Genomic DNA, 17,877 nt, shown 5'->3' with positions numbered 1-17,877 from the left:
TCTTTAAGAGCCTTGCTGCATCAGACCAACTCTCTAACTCTATATATGCTAGCTTCTTATGTTCCTAAGTGTCAGCTGTGAGAAAGAAGGCTTTTGGAAAACTCATTAAAATATAGAAAGCACGACAAAACAGTTTCCAACCATTCTTTTATTTAATTTTTCGAAGTTGTAGGTATGTTTAAAAAGTCATCCCAAGAACAGCATGAGGAGCACCTGTAGGAAATGTGAACCTACGAGCATGCATCACAATGTTGAGATATTGCCTTACTCATTAAGGACGTACATTTTTTAAAAAGAGAGAACAAAAATTCAGTGTAGTAACATTCTCCACCTGCAATCTCTAAACCGTTTATTTGGGAATTGCATCCGCTGAGGCCCACTCTGGAATAGATTCCAAGGATGACCGCCTTGCCTCCAGGACAACCAAGTTAAATTTTAGCAGCTCATCACAGTACTTACAAATGTGTCAAATCAACTGTGGAAGGATGGTACCATTTCTCAAAAGATGCAGGAAAAAACAACAACAAACCCATTCATTCTCCCTCTGCGTACCAGAAATCAAAAGGCACCATAACAGTGTTTAGAAAACACAAAGGAAGGTAGGTCAGCATCCTTGATTTAATAACTAAACCTCTAAGGATTCCTGCTCCCATTTTTAAAAAGGCAGGAAGCAACAGGTGTGGGAGGAAAAAGCAAACCTTTTAAAACATCCCTGCAAAAAGAGTTATTTAGAAACATGTAAACCTTGCATCGTTTTCAGGAACACTGGGTGTAAACACAAGGTAAATAGAAAACCCACTGGCTTGTTAAGACTACAAATACTACCCTTCCCTCCCACCCTTCCCAAACCCAATGGGGGGAAAAACTTATAAAAGTATATAAAAATATATAGTAATCACGAGTAGCGCACAGAATTCTCTTGCACTATATGTTCAATGGCGGCCCTTCCCAAGCAGTGAGCCCGAAGCCAGATTTCAGGGAGGAAAAGTGCAATTCCTTTTTTTAAAAACTGCAGTATTCCAAGAGTGAAACATGCTAGTTTTCAGTAGTTCACGTAATCAATGCTTAGGAAACCGTGCCAAGCACTTGCGCCAGCAAGCTGAGTGTTCTGTTCATTCAGCTTTCTAATATCCCCATCCTTGTCAGTAAAATGATAGGTTTAAGGGGACAAAAATGCAGAAAGGACGTTTCTGCTGCTCTCGGATGGCAATGTGTCCATTTAGAATTAACACCACCCGTAAGATACATTTGTTTGCCCCTTTGGAATTCAACTCAGCAATATAGTCAAGTACGCAGGGTAATCTGCAGTCGTAATTGCTTTCTTCACTTGGACCATTCTGGAAACTTGGGTCAGCAACAGCAGCAGTCCCCAAAAAAGTTAAGCCAGGTTTATGTACATAGGAGCCAATTCCTAGGGGCCGAGGGGCCTTTGCTCCCCCACAATAAAATATTCGAGGGGGCCACCCCCCAAGTTGATAGGCATTGCCATTCAAATGATGTGCATGCGCTGCATCATGTGATTATGTGTGGCAGGGCTTACCTGCTCCCCCAATATTGAAATTGGCACCCCTATTTATGTTCAAGACTGAGATGGATTAATGGGGGAGGAAATGGTACTTTCACACTGTATCGTAAAATGAAGCCCAGCTGAACCAACATGGGAGACTCTTAGATCTACTGTAGGAGAGCAAAGTGTCATGAACCTGGGCGATAGTAGCACTCAGGCAGTCCACTCCACTCTGGTTAGCCATGCTAAATAGCCTACTGGCCACCTTGCCCTCTCATTTTTCACTTCTACTTATTAGAAGAGAAACTCAGCCCATGTGACATACCTTGGAGAAAATCCCTGTCTTTCTGAGGTTAGAAACAAAAGAAACAGAACTTCCAGTTGCCTGTTCAGGTTGAAATAGCAGCCCTGAGAGGGGACTGAACATTTAGGCAAGATTATACTACCAGATTGGACCCTTTCTCACTGTGGCATTTCCACATTCCTTCAACTTTGGACTTTATTATTATCGGTCAGTGATCAAAATATGCTTCTTTTTTGCAGAGTATGTTGTTGAACAAAATTGGCAGATCATTTCGCACATAGGAAAATGCTCCCTCTGGTATCGGCATCTTGTATTGATTTGCTACCATGATGAGGCGCATTCCAATTTATAGCTAAGAAGCGTCTCCTTTGCTTAGCTAATTTACTCAATATCTACATTCTAAAGCAGCACCTAGCCAAATGAAAGGAGGATAGTTCTGTGTCCTGATTATAGCAGTTCCACGCCTCCCTCTTATAGGCTCTCAATTTTATTTATTTAGCTCATACTTGTGATTCTTTTCCATGCAAAGACCATGACTGGCATCAGTTCACATGCTGGGGCAGTCTAGTCTGGGTTCACTAGGTTCTCAGAGAATAAATTTGGGGCATTTCTTAAATCCTGAAACAGAAAGGAATGACATGCCTAATGCCCACAGCATGGCATAGTGCTCAAATGTTGAGTCTGAACAGGACATCCACCACAAAATGTATCTGTTGCAGCCTTGCTTAGGCCAAGGAGAACCGCACAACAGTTTACACAAACCATATTATACCCAATTTACTGGAAGCATGCAGCTTTTAAAATATAATGGAAGATAGAAGGGGATGCCTCGTTAAAATACACAAAGTAAGGGATTTTTTTTTATTCTATAGAAGGGTGTTTATTGACACTCAATTGCCAGCTTAGTTAAATTTTGCTTTCATATTTAAGACCAAAGGTAAATTTTGTAGGGTTGCTGTTTTGAAATAGGGAAATTCTCGATGAGAATTATTGGAGCTATTGCTATCTTTTTTTTTTTCATCAGACCAGCCAGCCACACAAGCTAAGAAATAACAATTGAGTCAAGGCACTCTTTCCCCCGCCCCCCAATTCTTGCCCTTATTTCCATTTCTTTCCATGAAATTAAAGCAACAGTACACACTCAGGCTGGAGGTACACAAATTTCATAGCTGGGCTCTAGCCGTTCTAGTGTGGATTTGATTGATTAAAAGAAGACAAAGAACATTTTCCCCTCACAGCTTTGTTTGGATTTCCCAGATTTACTCTGGAAAGAGAGAGCGAGAGCAGAAGAGAGTCGTAATTTTGCTTAAGAGTACTCTTTGAGAAACTTTATGTGGAAGTCTTTCACTTTCTCCAGCAAGATCTTTAGCTTCTCTACCGGAGGGAGAATGGTCATCCTGGGGAAACAGGAGGAAAAAAAGTATTATAAAATGACTTTTAGAAGCATGGAGACCATGTCATCAAAAAGAAAGAAAATTTAATTCAGCTGCTAACACTGCAGCATGCTTTGTCAACCCTGTACCTAAAGTGGTAAGTGCCTTCTCTTTGGCCAAAGCCACTTCCAGGAACAACACAGATCCCTGTTTCCTCCAGAAGTTTCATACAGTAGAACATGTCGGGAGCCATTTTATGAACCTGCAGAAATAAAAACGATGTAATAATTAGAAACTAGAGAGTGAATAGCAAGTCCCATTTTCATGGAATCATAGAGCTACAAGAAACCTCAGCAGCCAGCTAGTCTATCTATGCAGTTATGTTCCTTTCATTATAAAAAAGGATGCTTCCAAATACTTTTATCTGTTCATCTATCTGGCAAAGCTAAAGTTGGTCACACCAGGGACTGTCAACTTGTCCCTGTGTTTCTTTAACAGCTGTTTGACAGACATGAATCAGACGGGTGGTGTGTTCACCACAATGTTTCCATAAACATTATTATTGATAAAGGACCAATATCGAAGGGTAGGAATATAATCATACTAGTGTGCTACAGATGGCCCAAGATGAGATCCTGCAAATCCAGGACACGCCACCCCTGTTGAGTAATGGAGCTTCAGGAAAATTCAATTTAGCTCCTGTAAAAAAAGTACTGATGTCTCCCCAAACCAGTACAGCAGCTCCAGAGAAGCATCAAAGCTCCCCTGGCCTGGAGAATGGCTCCTCCAAAACTGGAATGGCAACAATTGTACAGCTGCAGCAAAAGTAATAGCAGCGGTTGGGGAGAAGTCTCACCTTTGCTGCCTCGATGGCCTTGGAAGGGATGAAGATTCGTGGGAAAGCATACATGGCCCCCTGAAGAGGGTTGCAGTGGATCCCCGGTACTTGGTTGAACATGTCTTCTGTCAGTTTGGCTTTTTTGGCGAGGTTGTTCAAGACAGACTCTTTTTCCTGATTTGAGGGGAAACACACAGCAACGTCACACCAAAGGCAAAGGAACTATGTATCACAGAAATTGCCTTGCAGTTCCTCTCTTCCTTAGGGTGCTGCTTCTCAAAACTTCTGAGCAGAGCCCTCCACTTTCTAAACTTCCTAGGCCTTCTGTCATCCCCCTCCCACCCCACCCTGCCGAGCAACCAAACCACCTTAGTTTAACAGATGTGTGCAAAGGGAGCTTTGGTGAAGTGTTGTGTATCCCAGCACTGAATATAAGAATCTGCATGCGGATTCAGGAGATGCAGGTATCACTTTAGCTTCCCTCTGATACTTGTCATTCTGATTCTCTTGTTATTACTGCACAAGGTAGATGTAGACACACACACACCTTGATGAACTGTGCATAGGATTCCTCCCCAGGTACAGGAGGATTCACGACAATATCCATGGCTGCTTGGCCTGAGACCGGCGGACAAAGACGGACTGACAGAAGCTTCACAAGTTGCCCTTTAATATCTGGGTGCAAGTTAATCACCTCCATGTAGCCGCCTCTGTAGCCACACCTGAGACAAATGGGATAGCCAGGAGGGTGGGGGTAGCGAATAGAAAAATAGGAAAGGAGAAAAAACAACACATTCTGAAACTCTCAGGATGTTGATAGCATTGCATGTATTACCGTATTTTTCGCACCATAGGACGCACTTTTTCCCCTCCAATGTGTGTGGGGAAATGTGTGTGCGTCCTATGGTGCGAATGCAGGCTTTCGCTGAAGCCTGGAGAGTGAGAGGGGTCGGTGCGCACCGACCCCTCAGCTCTCCAGGCTTCGCACACCTCTCCGCAAGCAGCGGGAGCCCAGCGCTGGGCTCCCGCTGCTTGCGGAGAGTTGCCTGCATGCCGAAGCCTGGGCGCGCTGAGCTCAGCGCGTCCAGGCTTCGCGGACCTCTCCGCAAGCAGCGGGAACGCTCCCGCTGCTTGCGGAGAGGTGCCTGCATGCCGAAGCCTGGGCGCGCTGAGCTCAGCGCGTCCAGGCTTCGCGGACCTCTCCGCAAGCAGCGGGAACGCTCCCGCTGCTTGCGGAGAGGTGCCTGCATGCCGAAGCCTGGGCGCGCTGAGCTCAGCGCGTCCAGGCTTCGCGGACCTCTCCGCAAGCAGCGGGAACGCTCCCGCTGCTTGCGGAGAGGTGCCTGCATGCCGAAGCCTGGGCGCGCTGAGCTCAGCGCGTCCAGGCTTCGCGGACCTCTCCGCAAGCAGCGGGAACGCTCCCGCTGCTTGCGGAGAGGTGCCTGCATGCCGAAGCCTGGGCGCGCTGAGCTCAGCGCGTCCAGGCTTCGCGGACCTCTCCGCAAGCAGCGGGAGCGCTCCCGCTGCTTGCGGAGAGCTGCCTGTTTGGGGGCTGGGGTCGGGGGAAGCTCGAGCTTCCCCCGCCCCAGCCCCGCGCCTGGGGGGGGGGGGGAAATAATTTTTTCCCCTTTATTTCCCCCCCAAAAAACTGGGTGCGCCCTATGGTCCGGTGCGCCCTATGGTGCGAAAAATACGGTACATGCCACCTGTTGCTTCTCAACATCTTGAACATTATTTGATTGAAAGGCAGGGTAGAAAAATCTTAAAATAAAATCAGTCCACTAGTATAAAACCTCAAGGAAGCGTTGAATTTTAGAACACAAGAGGGACAAATCTCAAGCCAAAGGGGGGGGGTCCCAATGCATTGCCCTGTTGGACTCCAACTCCCAGCAGCCCCAGCTGATGGGCTAGGGATGCTGGGAGCTGCAACCCAGCAACATCTGGAGAGTACAGCAGATGTCAATTGGTATGTGGAGGTCATTAGCACCTTTACTGGGCTGTCATGAAGCAGCTGGAGTGGCATCTGTACAGCCAAAGATGTTATGAATTCTCTCTATCTTTTTTACTGTAGCTCAGTAAAATGGACAAGCCTTTTAAAAATAAAAACACAATTTACTTTTTTGAAAAGTAAAGAGGGGAAAGAGTAAACAGAATAAAGTGGGATGGTGGGGGTGAAGTCCTTTACATGTAATAAATAATAATAATAATAAAATTTTATTTATATCCCGCCCTCCCCAGCCAAAGCCGGGCTCAGAGCGGCTAACAACATTAAAATGATACAACATTCTAAAATCATTTCATTATAAAACCAATTCAAATCAGATTAATGGCAACCACTGAGCTAGAGTTCTGTGAAGATTACCAAAGGAGGGGGTCAGGATGTGCCTTGGCCAAAGACCTGGTGGAAGAGTTGTGTCTTGTCCTGCAGTCCTGCAGGGCCCTAGTCTCTTGTGACAGAGCGTTCCACCAGATTGGAGCCACAGCCAAAAAAGCCCTGGCTCTGGTTGAGGTCAGCCTAACCTCTCTGTGGCCCTGGACCTCCAAGATGTTTTTGTTTGAAGACCATAAGGTCCTCTGTGGGACATACCAGGAGAGGCAGTCCCGTAGGTACGAGGGTCCTAGGCCTATGTAGGTGCATAGCTGCAGACCGCCATACATTTAACACACACGGCTGCCCCAAAGAATCCTGGGAACTGTAGTCTGAAAGGGTGCCAGGAAGCACATGCCACCTGCTTGTGATTCCTAGCAACTGGCATTCAGGGGCTTCAACAGTGGAGGATGAACATAGTCACCGCAGCCAGTTGGTACCATCACTACTTATGGAGGGGAGAAACATCTAAGATGCTGCTTCTGTCTGCCCTGAATCTTCGAACATTCGGCTTCATTGAATACCCCCAAATTCTAGTGTCATGAGAAGAGGGTGAAGTTGATTTGGCAAGACCCCATCCTGCACTGACCTCAATAGCCCAGCAGGGAGCATAGAGGGTAGAAACTCCTCTCTGGGAGTCAGCATGGTTGGGTGGACTAGAGAAACAAAGCTCCAGCTTATTGAGATACGAGAACCAGGACACAGTCAAGAAAAAAAAGGAGGCACTACGAAAACTTACTCGCCCATGTATCCTTTAGAGGTAGAATGAAAAGAAGCAAGCTCCACATTGTTACAGTAATCTGGTCCCATCTCATAAAGGATCTTTTTGAAGGAGTGAAACTGACAGCTCTCCGAGTAGACATTATCTTGATAAACCTGTAGCCAGCAGAAAAAGGCACATGTATTCTTTGTTTATGAACAAAGTAAAAGATGTGGCCTGCAATTTAATGCTTTTACTACCTCATCAGCTAGAAGGAACAACTTCTCTTCCCAGGCAAAGTGGATCACATCTTCAATGCATTTTCTGTTTTGAACCTGACCTAAATTAGGAGGTGGGGGAGAAAACAGAGAGCTCTGATTCATAAAAAATCTGTAAGCAATAAATCTGTAATCTTTCAATCCCAGAACAAAAATAAAGTATGTGTGTGTTCTGTTTTAAAGCCCTTTGCAAAAATGCTCATTGAAGCAGCTCCATGCTTCTCTAAGTAAGTGATGGGGGAGGAGAGACTCCTTGCTTCTCCCCCCCTCCCCTCCATTAAAAGAGAAGCACACAGCTGCTTCAAAGGGACTTTTGCAAAGGTCCCTCACCAGCGAGGATTTAATTCTGCTGCCCTGGCATGCAGCCAAGGCAGGATGAAAAGCTGTCGTCCTGCCCATTGCCTAACATCACCACTGATGTCACTTGATGGGCAGGTGGGTGAAAAGTCATTAGAGAAGGAAAAATGTCTTCACAAAGAGGAGTTCTGCAAACCTGTGGGATTTCCAGGGTTGATGATGCAGAGAACCTTTGGATTGCAGTATGTTTTGGCTTCATTCAAGGAACGGCGTAGTTCATTGACGTTTAGGGCCCAACAGTTCTCTTCGTCAAGGTAATAGTTGATCTGAATGGCATCCAATTCCGATATAGCAGCTGAATACAAGGGATACTGGGGGATTGGGATCATCACTCCAGTTCGGGATCTTCCACCCCCTGAGACAAGGATCTTTAGAATAGTCTGGAGGGGGAGGGAAAGGTTATTTAACAAGTTTGTGTTCCATTTCTTCCCTAAACAAATAAAAGAAAGTGTCAACATTATAACAATATTTTGCAGGCTTTTATAAAAAGTGCTTGAATTTATTCTTGAGGGTGTTTGAAAAACCAAGAGTGTTTGGGGAAGGGCAGTATAATAAGCCCTGTGCTTCATCTAGTTAGGGGTTGTCTACACTGATTTTCAGCAGCCCTCCAGGATTTAAGACAGGGGTTTGTCCCAGCCCCACCTGGTAAATGGACCAGGGATCTTCTGCTTACAAAGCACATGCTCCCCCACTAAGTTACAGGTGGAACTTTGGTCTGATCCAACCAGGTTCTTTTTATATTTGGAACACAGAGCAGAGATGGGGGAACCTCAGCCCCAGGGGCCAAATACTATCTGCCCCTCGGAACACTCCCCAAGCCACACCCCCTCACTGACCCTCCTTTGCCCTCTCCTGGGGGTGTTTTTGCTTGGCTTTGAACTCTCTTGCTGGCTTGGATGGGCACAGGCCATGCCAAACCCTCCAAAATAATGATCCACCACTGAGCTCCCGCTGAATTTGATTAATTGCTGGCTTTTAGGGATAATGAATCTAAAGAAGCAATTCCTGCTTCTCCAAGAAGAAAAGGAGCCAGTGCGGCCAAGTACAGAGATGTGTGCCGTTTCTGGCAAAGCTTTACATAAGCAGCCAGTAGTCCACCTCGATCCGCTGCCAACCCAGAGGCCAAGAACACTGGGTGAATCAATAAAACTGCGGGCCCAACAGTGCTGCAATACCAAACGGTGCCAGGCGATGGCATTTTCATTAAGGTTTTTTTTTTTGCAAGGCAGCCAAAATGCCTGAATGTATAAGCAGGATGGGGGAGTGGGGTGTAGGATTTCAAAGTTGACAGTTCATATTGACAGACTCCCCATTTGCAGCAAACCTACGCCACCCTATAGATACTGAAGCCGAGGTGGGTTTCCTGCTGAAGGTCAACAAATATTGCACTGGCACTATTTCACCCACTTGGGTTGCCAATGCTAGTGGGAGGGAAGGGGGCGAGGTCTGGGGGAGGAGATCTTGCAGCATGTTTAACTATGCGTTATGTCCTTTAACCATGGGTCCCTATACAACTCACACCATCTGCAGAGAGTTTAGGCAATGGTCAGGAATGATAGGGGACCCAAGGTTGAAGAGCATTAGTTTACAGAATAAAGGAATTTCCCCCTCAATGTGCTGAACAAAATCAGTCCCCCCCCCCAACGGTTCTCGTTTTAGTTGTTAGATCAATCCAGGCCACTGACACACAAACAGGGCCTTGATCTTGTTTTTCAGAGAGAGAAACCTTGCAAGCAGGGCCTCCACATGAACAGGTCCTGACATAGAAGCTTTCATTCCCTTGAAATGCCTGGGGCCAGAGAGACAAAGAACTGAAGCAATTATATGGGGGGGGGGGAATGATCATAAACAGAGAGAGGAACGCCCGTGCACTTCTGCACCGTATGAAGGCCACGGCTAGAAATTTCAAAACTAGGAATATTTCTTTGTCCATCTCATTCCTTGTATGGCTGCTTCTATATTCCTTCCCCCCTTCATCTCCTCTTTTCTCTCCGGACAACTGCAAAACAAATATTCAAACCCTGCAGAAGCTCAGAAGTAGCTGTCAGAGTAACGTGTGCTGTCCAAGTATAGCTCGGCAGAGCGTGAGACTCTTAATCTCAGCACCATGGGCAAAAGATTCCTGCATTGCAAGGGGTTGGACCAGATGGCCTTCGTGGTCCCTTCCAACTCTACTATTATAGGAATCTAGGGATTTATGTACAGTACATTCACTCAGGCTATGCCACTCATGCCAAACAATAGGTTTGCATTTTATATGGTCAGAGTACACCCAGCTTGGGGTCTCAATGTCTAGAGCTAGTGGGGTGTAGACGTTAGAAGACTGGACTAGGACAGAGAAACTTTTTAAGCCTGAGGGATGCAGTTCCTTCTGGGCAACCTTCCAGGGCCACATATCAGTGCTGAGCAGGGACCGAGGCAAAAAATAATAATGGGTGGAGCAATGAATGTAAATTTTTCCTTTGTACAGTAGGCTAACGTCTACACATACTCACACACCCCTCTCTGTCCTCTGTCCAGGGAAGTAGGAGGCGTCATCAGAGTTTAAGAGTGCATTCCAACCAGGCAAAAAATACTTGAGGAGGGCATGATGGGAGAGAGCATGAGGCCTGAGGGCAAAACAGAGAGGCCTGGAAGAGCCCACTCAGCCTCTGGGCCTGAGGTGCTCCACTTCTGGGCTAGGGCCCTGGCCACCAGCATTCAAATACGAAACTCACTGGGTGACCTCAGGCCAGTCTCAGCCTATTATTTATCATGTTATGACGATAAAACATATATACTACCACAAGTTCCTTGGAGGAAAGAAGGGATATAAATATAAAAAATATAAATATAATGATTTTACTGCAGTTTTATCCCACCTTTGCTGCAAGGAGCTGAAGGGAAGGTTCTCCCCCTGCCACTTAATCCCCACAACAACCCTGTGATGTAGGTTAGGCTGAGAGACAGTGACTGGCCCAAGGTCACCAAGGGAGCTTGATAGCTGAGTGGGAACTTGAACCCTGGGCTCACAGGTCCTAGTCTGACACTAACCACCGAACCACACTATCATAAGAACAATAATATATTAAAAAACAAAACATACAGCAATACCGTCGCTAGCTCCCGTGGTCAGGTATATGTTCTCTGGATCTGCAGGAACGCCTCCGTCCCGTCGCTCAATGTAGGCTGCAACATCTTCACGGATACAGTTCACCCCTTGGCTGGCACTGTAGGAACCTGTAAAGGAAATGGGGTCATCATTAGAGATTTGCACACAGACAAGCAGAAACATTTGCAATCCCAGAACAGGTTTGTCACTGAGATGTCCAGGACAAAACTCAGCCACCCTTCTAAATCCACTCTGAATTTTGCAATGCAGCTCCCCAGCCAGGTAGTGTTTACTAAAACAAACAAAAAACAAAAAAACACTCATAAAAATATTAGTGAAAACAGGCCAAAGCTATATTAGGAAAAACTACTTGCAAAAAGAAGAGGGGGTATTAGGCAAAACTGCATACAAAAATAAATAAGAGGAAAGATTCGCACAAAAATGCTGATAAATTTTCCTGATGACTTTAAAAAAACACCTAACAGATAATGGTAATGTGGAGAACCAAACTTAAGTGTAAAAAATGAGAAATTAAAAACCATGAGAAAACTTGAAATTGACAAGTTTGCCTATCCCTACTACCGGCCCATTTCTTTCCCTTTGAAATGTTTAGAGTCAGAGGCAATTCTAATCACACTTGTGCAAGTGGCTCTTCTGCTTACCCGTTTTCAAATGCATGGGTAGGTTTTCCTAGTAGGAAGAGCTGCAACAACGGCTCTTCCGTGTTAACTCTCTGCGTCACCTTTACTACCAAATCAATTATGAGCACATGCCTGAGAGATGCAGATCAACTCATCCAGCAGCCTACTTATAGCTAAGAAGGCCCTGCAGTCTCCATAGCAGAATGCATTCAATAAGCTGCGTACTTGTCTCTTCCTTCTCTATCAACCATGAGTCCTAATACTGTACCTTCAATTAATCTCGAAGGAGGCTGCAAGTCTTTCCTTTCTTTTGTGAGCACAGCCAGCCTAGGATGAAAGACCTGCTTTTTAGTACCAAGCACAACACTTACCACACACAATACAGTGGTACCTTGGGTTAAGTATTTAATTTGTTCCGGAGGTCCGTTCTTAACCTGAAGACCACTTTAGCTAATGGGGCCTCCTGCTGCCGCCGTGCTGCCGGAGCACAATTTCTGTTCTCATCCTGAAGCAAACTTCTTAACCCGAGGTAATATTTCTGGGTTAGCTGAGTCTGTAACCTGAAGCGTATGTAACCCGAGGTACCACTGTACTTGTGGTACTAGGATGGGTTTGTACAGGAACTAACTAACTGAGACTCTGCATTCAAGTAGTGTGCCTGTGATACTAGCAGAGCTAAGGCTGCTACCTACCAGTTTCTAGCATTACAGGGACTAGAAACTTCCTTGTGAAGAAAACTTTTGCTTTTTTCCCTTGGGTCAGACAAGACTCCTCATTACACAGCAAAGAGATGGGAACTGGCTGGCTTCCCTCTCACACAGTCGCACTTCCTTATAGATCTAGTTAAACTAGTTTCAAAATTGAATCAATATTAGGCAAATCTTTATGGTCTAGGAAGTTGTGCACGAGTGGGAGTGGAAGGACAGAGAACACAAAAGCAGGCATTTGCTACGTGGCTACTTAAAATCAGCCCAGCAGAGGATTTTATCTGCCAACTGGCCAAGGTTATTGAAGTTCAGATTTACTGTTGAGCAACAGGGAGTATTTAATGTGCAGCTTTTAAATTTTCTTGCTGTATCTCATTAAGAAATTACTGTTCAGGCATTCTCCAGACGCAGGTAGCAGTCTTAGAAGTTGGCTCTTATCTCTCATGGGAGATAGGACAAAACAAACAAACCCACATAGAACTTATGAACCTTCACCACTTGTCCAATGCCAAGGTTTCTGAGCACATCCTGGTCTTCAAGACACAACATGTCTGCTTATCAGTGTGCTTTCAAAAAATGTTACATGCTGCTCTGCTCCTTCAGGAGTAAGTAGACTAGCACACAAAGTACTTACATCAGGAAAAAGCAGCAGCTGCAATGTCGTTTCTGCTTCACTGAAAACAAAAATCGCTGTGGGTTGGGGGTTGTGCTGATCTGGAAATGGTCCTTTTGGTTTTGGTTTTATAAAAAAACAAATAGCAATGTTCAGAATAGGCAGGATTGTAAGCCATTAGAAGCGAGCCTATTGTAAGCTGCTAACATTCTTTTATAATGGTTTTAAAAGATATTTTTGCAGTGAGATACATTGAAGGCCATCAAAGCGCTGGGAAATGCAAAATAAATGAATAAAAATGTCACATGCCAAACTAAGAGCAGAGCTGCTGGTCAGAATTCAAGGCTGCCTAACACACACACACACACACACACACACACAGAGAGAGAGAGAGAGAGAGAGAGAGAGAGAGAGAGAGAGAGAGAGAGAGAGAGGTGAGAAAGTCACTTCCCTATGGTGTGATCTCATTTGACTGTAGTATGCATGTGAATCCCGGAACCAAATTGGTGGAGCCAAATTTGAGTCTTTCCCACCCTACCTTTGTACTCTGTTTGGACAATGATCAGATGGAAATAATTAATGCAACTGACCTTCCCCATGAATCCTGTATTTGAGAGAATATGGCCGCTATGTGAAATCACACAAGAAAGTGGTGTGTGTGTATGTGTGTGTGTGTGTGTGTGTGTGTGTGTGTGTGTGTGTGAGAGAGAGAGAGAGAGAGAGAGAGAGAGAGAGAGAGAGAGGGATGCAAGGTCCCAGGTTCAATCCCCAGCATCTCCAGCTGGAGCTGGGAGTTGTCCCCTAACTGAAAACCCAGAATTCCTCTGCCAACTGGTGTAGACAATACTGAGCTGGATGGACCAATGTGTCTGATTCAGTATAAGGGAACTTCACATGTTCCCATCTGAAAAATAAGAAATCTAGGTTGAAATTCTGAAGATAACAGAATCTGAAAGGGTATGTTCACATATCCCAATCCAGGCAAAACTCAAATTTGGGCTGGTGCTGATTTCACAGTATGTAAAAGGAGTTAATGGTGCAAACAGACCTTGGGCAATTAGCCGCATTTACACTGGGAATACCCAAGCGTGAATGTATCCTTTATTCAATGACAACTCTGCTTTGTGCTTGTTGCTTTTCACAAGTCGTGAATGGATTCCGGATTGGCTGGCTCCTACAGCCCAGTCTGTTAATGCACAAAAAGCCTTCAAGTGATTTCATGAAAAGGAAAGCAGTCAACAGAAAGGAACGAGGCCAAGCACAACCTCGAAGAACAAGCAAGGCAAACATACAGGCTGCCCCAACAATTTTGGACTTCAACTCCCACCAGCCCCAAGCAATGGTCATGCTGGCTGGGGCCAATGGGAACTGTAGTCCACAGCATTTAAAGGGCACTAGGTTGGGGATGGCTGAGCCTCAGAACAATATAAAAATGTTCAAAGGAAACAGGGAGCAGCACTGAATGCTATCTAATGCAAGTGACCGTACATCCCTCGCCCTTGATTTTGATTGGTCTTGCCAAATGTCAAATAGGCACTTATCACAAAAAAATTAGGGAACAGCTCTTTTATTTTAATTATGCCTTTAGTCATGCCATAATAACGCTCTTTTCCTGCCTGGAAAGGAAGTAATAAAGGCTGTCAGATTCTGTAGTTCTCAGTCATACCCTACAACCAAAGCACTACTGTACCTAGATAACAGCAGCATAAACACAATTTCTCTTAACTTTTCCTTGGGGGGGGGGGAATTATGGCACTGGGTTAAATTAGGCTGCAATTTTATGTACACCTGTTTGGGAATAAGTCACGTGGAAACCAGTGGGACTTACTTCCCAATAAACCAGGCTGGGATTGAGAACTTAAATGCATGTAAGAGTGAGCCCCTGAGATTGAGTCATCTTTGAACCCAGCAGGACTCACTATTGAGATGTGCATAAGACAGTATTGTTGGCCTCATATTTACTTGGGCTCCCTATTCCTAAGGAGGACAGGCTTGAGCACTCTATACAATGGGAATTCTGTTTTGCCTGATTTTCCTGTTTGCAGGAAAGTTAATTAATCTGAACATGGCTTGAGCCTAAAAGGCTTTTTGGTCTGCAAGAAAACAAAGAATAGGAAAGAGGAGTCGGATACATGATGCAACTATGTACAGCGTCCCACAAAGCTTTCAGAAGTAATTCCGCCACTTTCCAGAGTGGCTTAACAATTCATCTCTCCGCCCCAGGGAACTCTGTCAATGGGAACTCTGTGAAAGGGGAATAGGGGTCCCCTAACAATTCTCAGCACCCTTAACCAACTACAGTTCCCAGCAGCCTTTTGGGGGGAAGTCACAGCTATTTAAAGTAGTACAATACTGATGTAAATGCATGGTGCGAATGAGGCCCAGGAAAGAAAATACACAAAGTTGTCAACGCTACCAAAACTGGTGTGCAGATTGTGGAAGGTTGGGTAAGAAAAGGCATGCACATTGATAAAATGTGCATGGAAAAAATGATCTGGATCTTCTCCTTTCTTTAAAAGCCCAAAGAAATATGGCTATATACTAACACCCCATAATTAAAACCATTGCTGTAGAAGATCTAGAATTTAAATTAAATTAGTAATATGAGAGGAGTACCTAAGCTGTTCCCTCCGCAACCCTGCAAGATCCGTCTCGCTCTCTTCTTAGAGTCCTCTGGGAAGCTTGGGCTGTCCAACAGGTTTGGGTACGTACAAAGTGCAACTACCTACATGGTTGAGAAAAAACAAAGCACACAAAAACTGGTTTTCAAACATGAAAAAACCTCACTGCTACTGAACATTCCTTGTTCTATTTTAAAACATCATTTTTCAACCTTCCTCCATTACCTCAAGTACCTGGTAAGTTTCAAATGAAGACCGCTGCTTAGTTTTTAAGTCAGAAAGGTCATTAAAAAAAACCCCAAAAAGTCCCTTAGGATTTGCCAGTAAAGTCTGGCAGCTCCAGAGTGATCAATGGCAGCTGATCAATAGGCACCAGGGCCTTAATGCTAACACAAGCAGTTTTTCAGAGATCAGGGTGTGCGTGTGTTTTGAGGGTGGTAGCTGCTTGCCCTTGTCTTAGGGCAGAGATCAGCAATGTGGCATCCACAAGGACACACACATACAACTGCAGAGGCTTTCCCTGGTGCCAACAGAGTTCCTCCTCCAACTCAAACTGGGCTTGAAGTGCTTCTATTGTAGCATAGGCTGTGGTTTGTGCTCGGTGGAGAGATATTTGTGTGTGGTTCCAACAGCAACTTCTCCAGTTTGCAAAAGAACCCGTGGGGTGTAGTGGTTAAGACTGCTGGACTAGGGTCTGGGAGACCAGGGTTCAAATCCACACTTGGCCATGAAGCTCACTGGGGGACCTTGGGCCATTCACTATCTTTCAGCCCAGCCTACCTTACAGGGCTGTTGTGAGGGTAAAATGGGAAGAGGAAAACCTTGAGCTCCTTGGAGGAAAGGTGGGATATAAATAATAATAATAATAATAATAATAATAATAATAATAATAATAATGTGCCCATGAGTCCAAACAGGTTGGCAAGCTCTGGATTAATGCTTGAAAATGGCACACCCTCTAGCCTAGCCTTCCTTTTTGACAGCAGCTCGAACTGCAGCAAGTGTGAATTGATTACATCTGAATCCCACTTTGCTTCCATAGAAGTCAAGGCCTCCTAGTCTGCTACCCAGGTACCTCCTTAGCTTCTGCAAAAACAAGGCTGCCCTCGTAAAACCGAGCAGGGAGAAGGATGGGGACAAAACTAGAATGTGTTTGCTCTAATTGTCATTGGTGAGTCTACTGGCTGTTGGGTGCCCTGCCTCCTGCCCTACCAGTTGCAATGGGCACCAGCAACCACTGGGAGAGCCTGCAATGGCTTGAGAACCATCGTACCTGACGAAGGAAGGTGATGGGCTGTTGGCCCATGGCGTGTGCGTCCCCAATGTTGGCCTTGATGACCTCCGTGAAAGGCTTTTTGATCCCCTAAGAGGAGAAAGCACATAAGAAGTACATCAAAGCTTTATTCAGATACAGCAGATTGGAAGGGCACACTGTATTGCTTTTTACATGCATTACCATTTGCAAAGGACGACAGCAACAAAATGACACTGGCGAAGAACAAAAGGCTCTCCAGAGAATCAAGGAGCTGGAAGTTTTGCCTACCGCTATCAGGGGTGAAAGAAGGAATTGTACCTGGTCCCCCACAAAAAGGCAGAAGCCCAGAGAGAAGAGTGTTTGGGTCAAGCCAGCACGGTGGGGAAACACTGGCTTTAAACCCTGCACATTTGCAGCAAGACAAAAACCCTTGTAACACCTTTCTCAAAATCTGTTAGATTTGTGTCTCCTTACACAGATAATCTCAAAGTAGGGCAGAGTAGGGTTGCAGCAACCCTAAGACCCCCCCCCACTTCCATTTTCAAGTGTGTTGGAGTGTCACATTTGACACTCTCTGCTCATTCCAGGAGCAAGCTGGGTGGGCAAATCACTGAATGTATTCAGATATCACATTTCCAGTTCTCTAGTCTAGATCATGGCTTGGAGGATCAGTAAAATGTCCTATGCTGACACATTCTCTTCACCCCTTGCAGGTCTGGTTTAATGAATAATATCCTGGCTTGACCAAACCACAAGAGTCCTGCAGGATCAGACCAAAGGTCCATCTTACTCAGCCTTGTGTTTCCAACCATGACCAACTGACCATTTCTGAAAAGCCCAAAATCAAGAACATAGTGGCAATAACTCTCTCCGGTTTTTCTCTCCTCGTAGTTGGCATGAAGAGGTATGGAGGAAAGAGCATCTCAGCTGGTGGGGCAGAACTATAGCAGTATCCTGCTGGCACTGGCATCACAGCAGAAAGGGCATGGGTGAAACTAGAATGAAGATGGGGCTGCATGGACATTCTGGCTGGAGTGCAGGATTGGCTCTGCCAGTGTGCCTATGCAGCCACAACAATGCTGCCACCTCATCACCCTCCGAGGAAGCAGCAGGAATGCTGGTGTGTGGAGGCTATTGCTGCAGCTCTGCCTCACTGCATGACTAACACCATAGTTTGCAGTTACATTGGAAACAGCAAACTATGGTTTGATCAAACCCTCCTTT

At 45.3% G+C, this 17,877-nt stretch overlaps 1 protein-coding gene across 1 annotated transcript in view; it reads right to left on the bottom strand.

The window, feature by feature from the left end:
- Window positions 1-2,109: 2,109 nt before the first annotated feature.
- The window catches only part of GPT2 (glutamic--pyruvic transaminase 2), a 26,564-nt gene continuing 10,796 nt past the window's right edge, over window positions 2,110-17,877 (bottom strand). The window contains exons 2-11 of the mRNA XM_081924057.1: window positions 16,672-16,761; window positions 15,394-15,502; window positions 10,811-10,944; window positions 7,862-8,105; window positions 7,351-7,430; window positions 7,130-7,266; window positions 4,570-4,744; window positions 4,041-4,196; window positions 3,334-3,446; window positions 2,110-3,208 (exon numbers count right to left, since the gene is read on the bottom strand). Coding sequence (XP_081780183.1) covers window positions 3,118-3,208; window positions 3,334-3,446; window positions 4,041-4,196; window positions 4,570-4,744; window positions 7,130-7,266; window positions 7,351-7,430; window positions 7,862-8,105; window positions 10,811-10,944; window positions 15,394-15,502; window positions 16,672-16,761 — 1,329 coding nt within the window. The 3' untranslated portion in view covers window positions 2,110-3,117. The remainder of the gene's footprint in view (window positions 3,209-3,333; window positions 3,447-4,040; window positions 4,197-4,569; window positions 4,745-7,129; window positions 7,267-7,350; window positions 7,431-7,861; window positions 8,106-10,810; window positions 10,945-15,393; window positions 15,503-16,671; window positions 16,762-17,877) is intronic.

The sequence above is a fragment of the Podarcis melisellensis genome (genome assembly GCF_964234715.1).
Source record: "Podarcis melisellensis genome assembly, chromosome: 8".
Taxonomy (NCBI): domain Eukaryota; kingdom Metazoa; phylum Chordata; class Lepidosauria; order Squamata; family Lacertidae; genus Podarcis; species Podarcis melisellensis.
This window is presented reverse-complemented; position numbering and strand designations above follow the sequence as displayed.